The sequence below is a fragment of the Amyelois transitella genome, chromosome 3 (genome assembly GCF_032362555.1).
Source record: "Amyelois transitella isolate CPQ chromosome 3, ilAmyTran1.1, whole genome shotgun sequence".
Lineage (NCBI taxonomy): Eukaryota > Metazoa > Arthropoda > Insecta > Lepidoptera > Pyralidae > Amyelois > Amyelois transitella.
Window position 1 is genome coordinate 10,470,805 of NC_083506.1, and position 15,522 is coordinate 10,486,326.

Consider the following 15,522-nt stretch of genomic DNA (forward strand, 5'->3'; position numbering starts at 1 on the left):
AATAGTATCCTTTACCGACAGCTTTGCATGAAAAGATTGATTAATGTGGATGAAGTTAAAGAAAAATACAGAGATCAAGGCAAGTGAAATCACACTTATTATGTATGTATTAACATTGTCCAAATGTTCTTAGCTATGATATATTTTTATTAATGGGTAAAAAGAAATCGCAAAATTTAAAGTTATCTGAATAACAAAACATCTTATTTAAATTCAAAATGATTTAAATAATCTTCAATTGCTTTGTTCCACCTCATAGCTTTTTTGTCGTCTCGATAGTAAAGTGAATCAATTCAGCAAACACTGAACTGTGTCAGATTTTATTATTCAAGTTTGTTTTATCATCTTTCGTACGTATCGTACGTGTAACATCTAAGCAACCATTAAAAAAATGTTATTTAGCTAAATTTATTATAGTTTTAGAATTTTTCTATCTAATCTTTCCTACATATATACTGTATATTATCATTTTAATCAGTTTAATTTGTTTAAAAAATAATTAAAATTCCAACAAGCCTAACCACAATAACAATTAAAATTGACATTGCAAGGTTAGTAAGGTTATCAACAGATGTTTTCTGAACGATTTGAAATACCATTGTTTATTGGTCACGAATGGCCAGTCACAACACGGCTTTAAGGTATCTATGAACTAAATAATACTCGTGTATCAGTGCATATAATTTTTGTCAAACATATTTAAACAATACCCATAAAATTGAGATGTTTAAAGCAAAAATAAATATGTACTATTTGGGCTTTCGTGTGTCATCTTCGACCTTATTTTGCTTCCCATCAGGAAGATAAAAATTAAAGTTAAAATTCAATAAAACGACCAAAGCACAGAATGCAGAATTTGATGTCTGAATTTCACGTTGAACACAATGTACAAAATAAATACGTTGTTGACTGAAACAAAACAATCGTAGAATTTGTAATATTAAACGTTGTAAAGTATAAAAGAGAACATCGTAAAGTTAATGTGGCATGACATATCTTGTTCCTCTCTCTAAATTTTGCCGCGAGGTTCAAGTTGCAAGCACAAAGGGAACCGAAAGCTAGCCGAGTATTTACAATATTTGAAGTGCAAAGGCATTCTGAATTAAACTTTCACTGTCAACCACATCTACGTATCGATTTCTAATAGATACACAACAGATGACTCAATAAGTTTCTTATATTGACTTAATATCTTTCTATCTGTCAACAAGTTTTATCCACTTTAGATGTCCTTTGAAATATGTCTTATGAGCCAGAAGCCTGTTTTTTATGATCAGAAAAATTGCGTTATGGTATACTTAAGAATGTTAAAGGAATGTTTATTATTATTATGATAGCATTCACCTGACAAACAGCAAAATTGATAGAGTTATTGAAGCTAAATAAAACACACAAGCAGACAACGCTTTGTATATATATTCTCACGTCCCTAATAACTGTAAGTAGTCGGAAACTGTTACAAAAACGCAACTATAGACAAAGGAAAGAAACGTAATACGCGGAACAAGTATGGGAGACAGCGAACAAGTAAAGTGTAGATAATGAATTTTGTTGAGATCTCATCATTTAGCCTGATTTAAGATTCTGTAGCGGCAACAAAGTAAGTAGTGACATGATGACCCATAAAATTGTACACATTATTATAGAAATGGTTGTTGTTTAATCTTGAACTGACTTGGCTGATTTTCCTTTTCGATCGAAAGTTACACTGGGCGTTCTAAATAATAATGGAATTTGTTTTAAGTTTCTTGTAATTCCTTTTATGGACTTAATGATGCTTTATTATAAGCATGACTTTGTTTCAGTTTTTCTCCATTGAAATATTTAGTTTCGAGCCACCTAATTATAACTCGTGTTCTTGAGATATATATCTGTTAGCCTCATAAGACGCGATACTAATTATGCATCTAAGTTAAGAGAATTAAATAAGGTTTTAGTTATCTAATTAAGATATGTTTAGTTTTTTTGTCATTTTGGAAGTTTCAATACCATCATCTATCTTAGGTTTCTTTTCCGCATGTTGTCAAGCCCCAAGTCGATTTCTGCGATAATCTATCATTAACTATTGTACTACAACGTGCTATCTGTGTGAACTGATCCGCAAACGTCACTTACAACGCCCCAGCAAGCCGAAGATTGATGTTTAGAAAGTCTTACTTGCGATACTATCAAAGCATATTTACAGTTGCTAACACTTCATTAGTTTCATATCTAACATCCTATCAAACTATGCCAGTGATGCCAATCGGTAAATGATACCATCATACATCAAAATTATGTATGCCATTAGATGTTTATTTGACGCGACCTTACACATCTTTCGCAATCAACTAAAATCTCAGATGATGAGTTTAAAAAGGTTATAGTGTAACGAATTAATTAGTTCTATTTCCACCAGTATTAAGAATATTAATTTCGACATAGATTAATATTTTTTCAGAACCAATTAGGTTTATACTATTACAGTATTTAATCTTAAAACTAATGTTTCTAAACACGATGCGTGGGAGGTAGTTAAGATGCATAGCACAAATTTAAAATGTCAGTCTTACTTAACACACTTTACCATGTTCGTTGACTTCATGTCATAATAAGTCGCTTCATATATGTGATCGATCATAATCACCTTTAGATAGATAGTGGTGATTACTGAAGCAATTCTGATCATGTATGTGTGTGCAAGAACTCACATTCAATTGGAGACTTTTCGGTCATTAATTTAGAAAGGTCAGTTGCATTTAACATTGATCATTAATGATTGGGAACCATGCCAATTGCTAAGAGGTTCATATATGCTGTTTCTAGGTAAATTAACCTATCAATTTTTTTGTGTATTATTCCTTACCTTATAAAGTTTGTCTTTTTGATACCAGACGTCTTCTTCTTCCTCTATTTGATTGGTTAGAGTGAGATCGTCACGCGATCGTGACAATATGCGCCTCCGAGACACCATCTCGCTACCCGACACCGCCTCAAACGGGCCTAGGCTGAAACAAGAATAAAATATTGGTCATGACACTAGTAGTAAATAGATTTTGTTTACATTTCTTTCGTGTTTATATTATATGAAAAATGAAAAAATATTGTTAATTATTTTGTTTACGTACTTCTAATTCTTTACTTATATCTTTTAAAGTAAATGAATGTCTTCTTTCCAAGAGAAGATTTCTGAATTTGAAAAATTAATTAGAAAAAGGCAAATGTAAAAAACTTAACTGTACTTTAAACGCCATATCTACGAAACATACTCTATTAAATAAATAAGTTTGTGGTAGATATGAACAAAAAATAAAAAAGCAAAAGTAGATCAGGGTATTAATATCATGATGTTATCAATGGTATTGATACAGTTAACATTGTATAGCTTTCTATAGATTAAAGTTATACGTAACTATTATGAAACGAAACAATAGCTATAGTGAAAGCTACTCTTACGTTGATGTATTAAGCTCTTTTCAGCTAACTATTCAGAAATAATTGCAACTAATTCATCAAAGTTATGCGCTCACCAAGAGGAAATGCGGTATAATCTGAGAAAAACAGGGTTATGATAGCAGTTTTCAAAAATGCCATAATGTTAAGAAATGAAAAACCAGAGATTTTTTAAAGAAACTAATTTTTTATTTAATTCTATTTTATTAAATTCGTCATTCTACCAACATATTTTGAAGGATTTGGCTGCAATTACTATACCCCTCGAATTTTCTTAACCCAACAGGTTTGAAGCTAATTTCTTGCAAGGTTCACTCTACTGAATATTTATCACATAAACACATGTCAATATCGCGGACACAACGCAATTATAACCAAATTATCGTACGGCAAGTCGTATGTACATATAATCTCTTAGCGTGGGGAGCTTCTTACACCAAAGGTAACAAAGGCTGGCTTCCTTCCGAGACCAAACAATGCACGGCATTGGGTTCGACATTGGCGTTCGCGGTGCGTATCTAACTACTGCCGCCGGTTCCTCTCATTCATTTGATGCACTGTCTTATATGTTTCTCAAATTGCTTGCTCATCGTTTATCAACGCTAGTTTGTTAGTTTGCATTCTTTGCTCTTTATTTTTTTAGTCTTGTTATAAAAAGCGACTAAGGGATGGGCCTGTAATCTTGGAATTCTTCTTTAAAGCGATGAGCTAGCAACCTTCGATTTTTCATCTACTACAATTTCTAGAGAATTTTGATATTTATTTGCAACATAGAAATTACAATTAAATTAATTGAAAGGAGAGTGAACGCGGGGAACATGGTGAATGGAGCTTTGCATGCCTTTATGAGCAGTCAGAAACTATCCAAAAAGGCTCGACTGGCTGTGCACAGGGGCGTGTTGGTCCCGACATTAATGTATGGGAGTGAAAGTTGGGTATGGCAAAAGAAGCACGAAAGCAGAATAAATGCAGTGGAAATGAGAGCGTTAAGGAGTATGTTGGGTGTGAAATTGAGTGACCGGATAAGGAACAGCGTGATAAGGGAATGTTGTGATGTGAAAGAAGATGTAGTTACAGGAATAGAAAAGGGTATGTTGAGATGGTTCGGTCATGTGGAGAGGATGAATGAAAACAGGTTGACTAAGCAGATATACAAGGAGAGTGTGGAGGGAAAGGTCGGGGTGGGAAGACCTAGACGAACATATCTTGATCAAATTAAGGACGTCCTGGTGAAGGGTCAGGTCAAAAGTGCCCGAAACCGCCGAGCTTGCATGAAGAGAGTTATGAATGTGGATGAAGCAAAGGAAGTATGCAGGGATCGTGGCAAGTGGAAAGAGGTAGTCTCTGCCTACCCCTCCGGGAAAGAGGCGTGAGTTTATGTATGTATGTATGTATGTATAGAAATTATAAGCAAAATTAACAGTTTCACGACAACTTCCCAGTGGGAAATTGCATTTGCCTCGCATATTTGCTGTCTCTTCAACACATAGAAATGTCGGCTCATTCCAACTCATTTATATCAATCATTGGAAAGTGGAAAGTGCGTTTTCTTCAACTGCGCAATTTTCAAAACCACATAATCAGCGCTTGCGTATTTCTAAGATTAGGTGTGATTGTGATCATTACATACTATGCATTATAAAATATATTGAATGAGTATTTGGCGGTCAGAAAAATTTATTACCTAATTGACATGATTGGTTATAAGATTTAACTGTATACTTAGTAAATAATCTTAAAAGGAAAGTCAAACCAAATCAAAAACATCTGCAGGCTCATTAAAGAAGTCCAAAGTTGTCCAAAAAGGCGTTCCAAAGATGTTTGATTGGAATCGATTTACATTAGATATTAGATCGAGTTACATCAAATACTATTTAAGACATTTTTTATGTGTCTAATAAAAACAATACAAACACAATTGTTCACTACCTCCCTTTTATAGGTCACTTAAACAGCTGTTTTTCACTTCGCCAATAAATATTCCACCTGTTACGCCTTTTATCTGTTACGGGCCAGATCTAGATAGCTTTGTTTGATCGCCGCGCTGCAGATCTCGAGATACTGCCATGCGATTTCACAGTTTCTCTAATACAATGTGCTCTATATACGTAACTACTGATGCGCTATCACCACTATTCCTTTTATCTGAAAGCCTAATGTATTTTTCTAATAATTTGTGATTTATATCTTTAGGTGAAATATCGTGTTTTATTTTTTAAGATAAATGCTTTTACTTCTTCATTAACGTTCCGTTCACTCTTTTGATTTCCAATTAATTGATTTCAGGGGTTTCTTTAACAGTTATGCAGAGTCAAAGATTTTTATTGTCCTTTCTGGAGTAAATTCGATTGAAAGTTTTTAAACTTACGGATGATTCGTTAATGCTTTCATATATACAAGTTTTTGAAATGAACAAGAAATTACACATTCTGACACTGTGTTAACATTCGCTTTAACATATAACACCCACACAAGAAATCCCATATCAGATGTTTTAAATAAACTCGCCATTTCAGACATAAACAAAAGAAAAATCTTTAAACATAAACTAGATATAAATCACAAGGCTAGACGGGCTAACGTGTTTGAATGCTGCGCACGCGTCGAGAGCGCATACTTGCAGTGTCGTTGGTCGAGTCGCGTGCCTTTTTCTCGCTTGGCTTATTGACTTTTGACGAGATTTAGCTATTGTTGAAAGTATTATGTTTACAGAAGTAAATACGATGATAAATATAAGCAGCTTTCATCATAGCGTATTCATGTGCATTGTCAGCTGTTGCGAACTTGACAGTTATTATTGTTTAATTGTTTATAGTTCTTTAAAAAAACTATTATTATACTTACTTAGATCCGAACAAGTTACCTAAAATTGGCAATGTACAGTTAACAAAATGCTTATCAGAGACCCATTGAAAGAATTTTGCAAATATTGACCTCGTTTGATATTTTGTCATTTGCTTTAAATGCAATTTAAACCTTAAAAAATTATAGAACTATTTGATACTCTCAAAGTTTGTAATGCCGTTATTATAAGAGAAAAAACAAATATATACAAAGGCGGACTGTAGTCTTATGCAACAATTGTTTTTCATTATGTTTTCAACGATAAACCTACATAGGAATTCAAAATTAATGTAACACACACACACACGAGTTTTTGATATACTTTTGATTGCCGCTTCCTAACATCACGCCTCTAAATAACATAATTTCCAAACACAATGGACGGAGTTAAGTAATGAAAAGATTCCGCCGTAAAGTGCGTTAAAATTACCACGGTTTGTACAGATTATCATCAGCACAGATCTGTCATATTTTCTGAGTTTTTACGTAGGTATCTTATTGTTATCGTCATGAATTACTTTGGGAGAATAAATTGATATTAGAAATTGTTTGAAAGTAATTTACAATCATTTTAAAGCATCATCACCTAAGATGAGAAATGGGTAGGCAACCAAGACTTATTAAAAAGAAGTGATTATTCTCATAGCATGTAAAAATAAATCTGTAGAAACTAATTCTGTTAAAAATGTCAATAAATCAAAAATTTGCAAAAGTAACATTAGCATTGTAAAAAATTTGTTTTTTAATTTACATGATAGGACCAACACCTAATAACACCATAACTACCATTTTGTGGCCCAGAAATTAACCTAGTTATATCCCTCTTAGATGTGTCAGATCTGATAGTATATTAACTACATATAGTCAAGACGTCACAGGACCCGTTAAGGCACGTTGACCCATATACCGAGGTGAACGCATCGCAACATAACGTAGAGCTTGGCTGTGTTTGTTGGTATCGATAAGTCGTGTCGATAGAATGATTACAAAAAATGTAAATATTTTATTAAGCATAACATTCAGAGTAGTGTCTTGACTTTTAAATTGGAATAATTTAAAAAATGCTCGTGCTACAATATATCGGTATTTGCTCATATTAGCTCATACAAGTAAAATAAGTTATGCATGAAAATTGCAAATTTTAACATTCAACTATTAAGTTAAGAAAGTTTTATTACTTATATTGTAAATATGTAGGTTTCAGAAAAAAAAACTTTTCATAAATTTAAGGACAATTACTAAATTTGTGAAGCAAAAGGTGCATGCATTAATATATTGTACTGGTTTCGATCTACATTTTCAATTAAAAGCTAAATTAATACCATTTTATTCGTATCATCTTATTCCATATTCGTCATTCCAGCATTGGCAATAGAATGAAAAGCAATCATACTTAATGCTTTATAATATTTTGATTTCAACTCAATAAAACTCGAGTAAAACTAAATAATTAATATCGATAAAATTTGCGTCACGCCGTCCCGCTATCGACTATCGACATCCACGCTCCTAGACTAGTCATTACGGGAACCGCTTAGCGGAGCAGGTTTTACTTTTATTTTCTTTTTGTACGCGTAGGAATCCCCGCAATTACTACGGTATTATTACCGGGATACGGGATAGCACGTGGTAGTAATCGGTTTATACAGCCTATTATGTTTTTATGGCTTAGCGTGGAAGGATAAACAGTTTCATCACGATAGCGTAGTTAAGATTCGAAATTAAGTTTACAATTTTGTACGTTGTTACGGTTTTGGGATGATTTGACTGTGAAGATTTTAAGTTATTAGCAAATGTTTATTGAAAGTTTAATTTTGTTAATGTAAAGGTTTTCTAAACTTTACACTAGATTTAGATAAGTAAGAAAGGAAAAGACCAAACATTTTTACAAAAGTAGATTTAGGTGAAAAACATATTTTATTTATGTAGGTGATAAAAAGTTTGTTATTATAAGATGGTCAGGTCAAACATTGCAACTTTATCAAAGTAAGTAAGTATTAAAAGAAATAGTGTTGCTTCTTCCAACTAAAAAGGATCAAGATTTTGGAAGGAGGTCTATGTCCAGATAATGGAGATACTATTAACAATTTGACGGCCTCTGTGGCTCAGCGGTAGTACGGCTTGTCTGTGACACCGGAGGTCCCGGGTTCGAATCCCGGTCAAGGCATGATGAGAAAAGAACTTTTTCTGATTGTCCTGGGTCTTGGATGTTTATCTATATAAGTATTTATTATAAAATATAGTATCGTTGAGTTAGTATCTCGTAACACAAGTTTCGAACTTACTTCGAGGCTAACTCAATCAGTGTAATTTGTCCCGTATATATTTATTTATTTATATTTATTTATTTAATTTGAACTCATGTACCACAAGCAAGAAAATATTCTTCATACTCATTAACCCTCACAAATTTTGTGCTATAAATTTCGTAACACAATATTACACACGCGCAAACAATAAAATTAATTGAATTCATTATAACGAAACAAGTTCAAGTATTTCGCTTACAGTTAGGTTATGAAATATGCTTGAAAATTCAGAAATTTTAATAGAATTCTCTTAACTATTTACCAATTCAAATGACAACGTGGTTTTTGTCCTAATTGCGTGTTGCTATTATGTTTTGTACTGAAACTTATATCGCATATTCTATACCTACTTGAAACTGTATTTTGCTAACAGTAGGGTTCAAAATGAAAGTAATATGTCTTTTTAGGATACTTTCGTCACTCAAAAGACGTTCCTTTGATAATTGGTCTCGTCCCATTTTCACCAAACGTGTTTTTTTGTTCAACGAAAGGTTTTCGCAACATACACTTGTAAATTTGAGTGTGTGTTTGTTTGTAGTACGAACTGGCAAGGTTAAATGATGAATATTTAACCTAAGTTTTTCAGAAACATACATACATAAAATCACGCCTCTTTCCCGGAGGGGTAGGCAGAGACTACCTCTTTCCACTTGCCACGATCTCTGCATATTTCCTTTGCTTCATCCATATTCATAACCCTCTTCATGCAAGCTCGGCGGTTTCGGGTACTTTTGACCTGACCCTTTACCAGGACGTCCTTAATTTGATCAAGATGAACAGAAACATAATTATAGCAATTTATGTATAATCTTAGTTATAAAAGAAACTCCTGATAATAGTATGTTTTAACCGCAGTTTTACATTATACCACGTCCTGAAAGCTAACAGTATGTTTAAAGTCTTTCCTTCCATGAAATGGTATTCCACTTCATTGAAGGAAAGTAATTAACTTGGGATCCTTCTTTTAGGCGATGGGCTAGAAACCTGTCACTATTTTAATCTTAATTCTACCTGTCATACAAATCATATTCTATCTATTAAGCCATACAGCTGAAAATGCTTTTCGGAACTGTTACGAGTTAAAGACGTGATTATACCTATGTATGTACAAAATAATAAATAAAAAAAGTTATCTATCAGCATTAATAACCTTCACGGAAAATCAGAAGAACACCTCTCTCACTTGTTTAATTAAACATACATTAGCATACAAAGGCGCAATCATCTTTTACTTTCAAAACAGAATAACTGATCAATCAGTATGTGGATCATTTCGTTGTATAACTTTCATTCAAACTATTTCTCAGAGAATGCTTCGCTTGAAAATGAACGCAAGCTTTCGTTAAATTTTAGACCAACCACTCTGTTGTTTCATGATTATCCTGATTGTATTTTACATTGTGTGCCGTGTGGTTCTCGGCAATTTAGAATAGGGCCTCTCCGTACCTTTTCTATGGGTACGCAAAACTAGTATTTTTTTTGTAGGCGATGGGCTAACGACCTGTCACTATGTAAATCTCAAATCCATCACTCAGCCATACAGCTGAATGTGGCCTTTCAGTCTTTGCAAGACTGTTACTCTGTCTACCCCTCAAAGGATACAGACGTTATATACTCGTATTTGTACGTACTCATGCTATAAGGATCACAGCACAGCCTATAATATGATCAAATTTTTCTTTTTTGAAGTGAGTAATTAGTAAAAATTAAGTAGTATCAATGAACCCGTATTTAAAATTTTAAATTAAAATTCTAATACATATGAAGCGAATAAATTCCATCACACTTTCAACGCACTCTTTATAAAACGAACAGGAAATACTACATTGAAAAGGGCGTTTCCATCTGCTTAATACAATACAGTATCAATTCACAATATGTTAATATTAATACCAACATACATAGGTATAATAGGAAGTTGACATGCCCATCAACCGTTGACAGATTTGGAGTACTGCTGATTTGCAAACACTATGTTATATGTGTTCTGTCATTTTGAATATATCCATATGTTTGATTCAACTGTCAAATCATAAACTTGTATGTTGGTTTATAACATCCGCTTCTAAGTTCCTGTTTTCAAATCAGATTTTGTATAAAAATGTGAGACAATGTTTGACTTCAAAAAATGGTTGGTCATTTGCTGAGCCACAGAAGTGTAGTTTCCAGAAGAGTATCATAGGACTAAATCTCTAACGGTAGATGGTTTGTAATAAAAAAAATGACTCATGGATAAACCATTACCAAAAGCGCATAATGAAATTAAACCAAGCAGTCGACAGTTAACAAAAATGCCAAATCTTATCGAAGTCCACGCAAATGACGATTTTACCAATCCCTTGCTGTGATACTGAGAATGAAATCTGTTTTATTTTGGTAAGAAATAGAGAAAAGGTAATCTAAGAGCTTGTTATTTTCACAGACCCAAAGCTTCAGGCCAAAAGTATACCAACATATCCCACAGTCCACATTCACACGTGTTATGCAAACCAAAAGGTCATAATAAAGTGGATGGTTAGCCGCACCGCTATTAGGCTAATAGAAGAATTTATATCTATTGTAAAGATGTAATTATGCTTGACGCCTTTTCAATACGGAAGAGATCAGGCGGCTAAATGTCAATCCATACTAATAATAAAACAGAAGAAAGATATTTCTAGATATGGAGATATATGACATTTATTTGATTTTAAATGGATTTTTAAGAATATATCTTATAAGAAGAACCCCAAAATGACAGATTATCTCTAATACAAAGACTTCTAAGAACAGCTTTCTATTTTCTGTTTTATGCTTCATTAGACCTAGTAACGAAGAGACTTGACCTCACAAAAATGCACATCTTGTTCTAAGGTCACATACAGGATAACACTGGTTTGAACTGATAAGTATCGTTGACAGAAATGTAGAACAGGTGACCACAAAGTGTATGTCATCCTTATTTGTTAGGTCATAAGTTATAAGATATGGGAGTATTTAATATTAACATTTAGAACATGAGGTAAATCTTGGAGTACTCGATTATTTGCAATGTTTGTAATAAATAAAATATGATTTAATCTTTATTTTGGACCAAGTGAAAGATGTATGGCAAGTGGAAAGATGTTATCTCTGGGAAAGAGGCTTGGTTTTTAGTATATGTGTTATTTTTATAAAGTCAATTGTTTTTTTTTTCTGGTTTGGTCCGAGAATCTTATTATGCTTAAATATTAACAGACACGAGATTAGTATATTGACGAAAACCTTAGATTTAACTTGACTGTAAATTAAAGGATAATCAAAAACTATACCGCTTTTGAAAATTTAAGTTCTAAGTGCACATTTTTGTGTGCAGATATAAAAAAAAAATCAGGACCTATAAAATAAAAGCAAATTAAAGGCACGCTGCGATTGCCAAAATAATATTAACCCTTCTTCTAGCCCGCTACAAATCATCACATTGTATCCTTACTTTTAATTCCGTAAAATTAAATAAAAAAATAGTTATACTGTCCTCGGACACAGCAAATACATTCATATAATTTATTATATAATATTTTGGGGAAAATGAATTAAATTTTATACGATTATATATTTTTGAAGCGGCAAACAATTATACAATCTTTCCGCTACCGCCTGTGATTTAGGCTCAAGGACAAGAACGCACGCACGTACTCTAACGGTAATCTGGTATCACTTACCGCAAGTATTTTATTAATATTCACTGCCATATTTTGCCGGAAAAATACAACTTTGATACTTTCGTCTCCGTTATGTAATGTATTTATTATTATTGAATTTTCTTTTTAACTAAAAGCTAAAAGGTGTCAAAGTTTATTTTCAAGAACCTGTACCTACGTAAAATTGTATTTATATGACTGTAAACTTAGTTACCTAATCAGCACAAGTATTACAATATTTGTTTTTGAAATGAGAATGTTCAAAAAGAAAATGTGCCGTGCAATAGAAAAAAATACGACCACTCTATCTCTTTCCCATGGATGTCGTCAAAGGCGACTATGGGATAGGCTTGTATACTTGGGATTCTTCGGTTGGCGATGGGCTAGCAACCTGTCACTGCTTGGATTGAACGTGACCTATCAGTCTCTTCATGACTGTTGGCTCTGTCTGCCCCGCAAGGGATATGGGCGTTACTATATCTATGTATGTATGTTCGAAAATACATGTAAGTAGTACATAGTATAAAAGTGTAAACTAAAATAAATACCTTTAATTATCCTGTATAGCTTAATGATGGAATTTAATTACAAATAGACTGACAGGCCACATTGAGCTATTTGGCTTAATGATAGAATCGAGATTCAAATAGTGACAGGTTGCTAGTCCGTCGCCTAAAAGAAGAATCCCAAGTTTACAAACCTATCCCTTAGTCGCCTTTTACGACATCCATGGGAACAAGATTGAGTGGTCCTATCCTTTTTTTTATTGGTGCCGAGAACCACACGGTACTAATTTAATATATACTTAATCTAACTTTAATATGTACTAAATTTAAAAAAAAAACAGGTCATTTCCTCGACCACAACAGTGTGAACTATCCAAAAAAGGCAATAGACTCACTCCAAAGGAGGTCGGTCTACATCCCACAATTACAACGCCATAGGTGGATTAAACCCAAAATGGAAGTTTCAACTTATAATTTTTTTGCAATTTGTGCTCGTGAGAACTCGTACGTACGAATAAAACTTTCAATAAAGAACCTTAGAACGTTGATATTAAGATTGTTAAATAAATTTTGATCATAAATCACATTTGTGACATCACGTTAGTTATTAGCACGAGGTTTCGATAACTAACTCGATAAGATAACTCGATGTATTAAAAAAATATATAAGAAAGAATCCCAATTACTTAATAAAAGCGAAGTAAGTTTATTCATTTGTTTGTTACCACTTCATACATGTTTTTTTAATGTAGACAATGTGCATTCGTCCACGATTTAGATTTAAGAGATCTATATTTGTAAATTGACGTCCTATGAAAATGCTGCAGTGTAGTTTGTTCCGCCGCTTCTTCTACACATGCGCTTTGGAAGCGGTAGTAGTTATAATTAGATTTAAGTTATGTGACGTCAATAAGTGATACCTTGTATCCAATTTTGAAAATAAATCTATTCTATTCTATTCAAGTATTATCTACTGAATTGATCTTGAAATATCACGTATATATAATTAAGAGTCTGGAGAAGGACATAGGGTAACTTTCATCCCGGTAAAAACTATAATTTCCTGTGTGACTTTGCGCAAAACCGGTATTCTTTAGTAGGTGGCGCTAATTTCATCGCTTTTTCGTAGATGGCGTTGATTTCGTGGTTTATTATAGAAGACGCTAAATTCCGTTGTTACAAGTTAAAGATTATAAGTGATATTGATTAATTCATTGCAATGCGCTAATCTCAGGAACTACTGGTTCGAATTAAAAAATCCTTTTCTTGTTGATTAGACCATATTTTATCGATGAAGGCTTTAGGCTATATAACATCACGATGCAACTATTAGGAGTGAAGAAATAATGGAAAATGTGAAAAAAAATGGGGAAAATTATTCATCCTTGAGGGCTTCAAAATAACTATTCCACGCGGTCGAAGTCGCGGGCACAGCTAATGGTAAGATAAAAACCGTATCAAAAAAGGCTGACAGACACACATGATTATTAACTTTTCATAATATAACTGACACCATTTATGTTACATAAACATGTAAAAACACCATTTAGACGAGTTATCTAACGAGATCACAATAACTTACTTTCTCTGCCTAATTTACGAGTATGAATGAAAATAATCTTTTATGTAGCAGATATTAGGTATGTTTATAATACGTAACGTTCTTATGAATGAGTGTGATTTAGTTGACAGCATGATGATGTGATTAAAGTGCTAGTGTGTGTGAAATTGAGATTTTTAAGAATCGTCAGAAGTGGAATAGGTATAAAATATATTATTTACGTTACATAATTTATAAATAGAGGAAGCGGTGGTAAATAAATATAAATTATACATAAGTTGTGTCGACGTCAATTAGCGATAGGTACTTTGTATTCTATTTTTAAAGTCTATTTTTGTGAAACAAATAGTATATGTAGCTTATGATACCTTGTCCAACCATTTAATTAAACTGAGTATTCCATCTCTTTCCCATGGAGGTCGTAAAAGGCGACTAAGGGATATGCTTTTAAACTTGGGATTCTTCTTGTAGGCGTTGGGCTAGCAACCTGTCACTATTACTATATACTATTTTAATCTCAATTATATCATTAAGCCTAACACCTGAACGTGGTCAATTTCTTTCTGACTTTCAAGTCTGCTGGCTCTGTCTACCCCGCAAGGGATATAAACGTGGTTATATGAATGAATGAACAAATGACTGTTCATTTTATGTGTAAAAGTAAATTTTCAAGAAACTTTAAACATTTACTTAAATCGTAACTGCAGCGGCAGCTGATGGACATGGACAGAGTATTATAGTGTTGTTGAGTACCCTAGTTGATATGGTGCGATTTCTGCTATAGTGAACCTTCGAAGTTAAGATTTCGATGTAGCGATCGTTGGAGCAATTAGTAATCTAGACCTGTTTCACATATAGCTCTTGACCTTGCCTTAACGTTTTTATTAAAATAAAGAAAAACTTATGAAAATATTAAAACATCCGTGTAAAAACAATTCAAATAAAAACACGAGATTGTAATACTTAAATAATATTATGATGGGTTTTAAAAGCATGCCTGTATAATAAGGATACAAACACATACATATTGTCACGTCTATATCCCTTGCGGGGGAGACAACGGACTTGAAAAGACTGACTGACGTTCAGCTGTATGGCTTTATATAAGATGGAAACCGTACCTATATATTTTTTTGGTAATTCACACTTAGTTATTTCATTATTATCCAAAATATTAATTACTTGTATCGAACTAAGGATTCTTCTTTTAG

At 33.0% G+C, this 15,522-nt stretch overlaps 1 protein-coding gene across 1 annotated transcript in view; it reads right to left on the minus strand.

Annotated features, from left to right (window-relative positions):
* The window catches only part of LOC106129782 (uncharacterized), a 120,254-nt gene that overhangs the window by 77,570 nt on the left and 27,162 nt on the right, over positions 1-15,522 (minus strand). The window contains exon 2 of the mRNA XM_013328447.2: positions 2,846-2,987. Coding sequence (XP_013183901.1) covers positions 2,846-2,953 — 108 coding nt within the window. The 5' untranslated portion in view covers positions 2,954-2,987. The remainder of the gene's footprint in view (positions 1-2,845; positions 2,988-15,522) is intronic.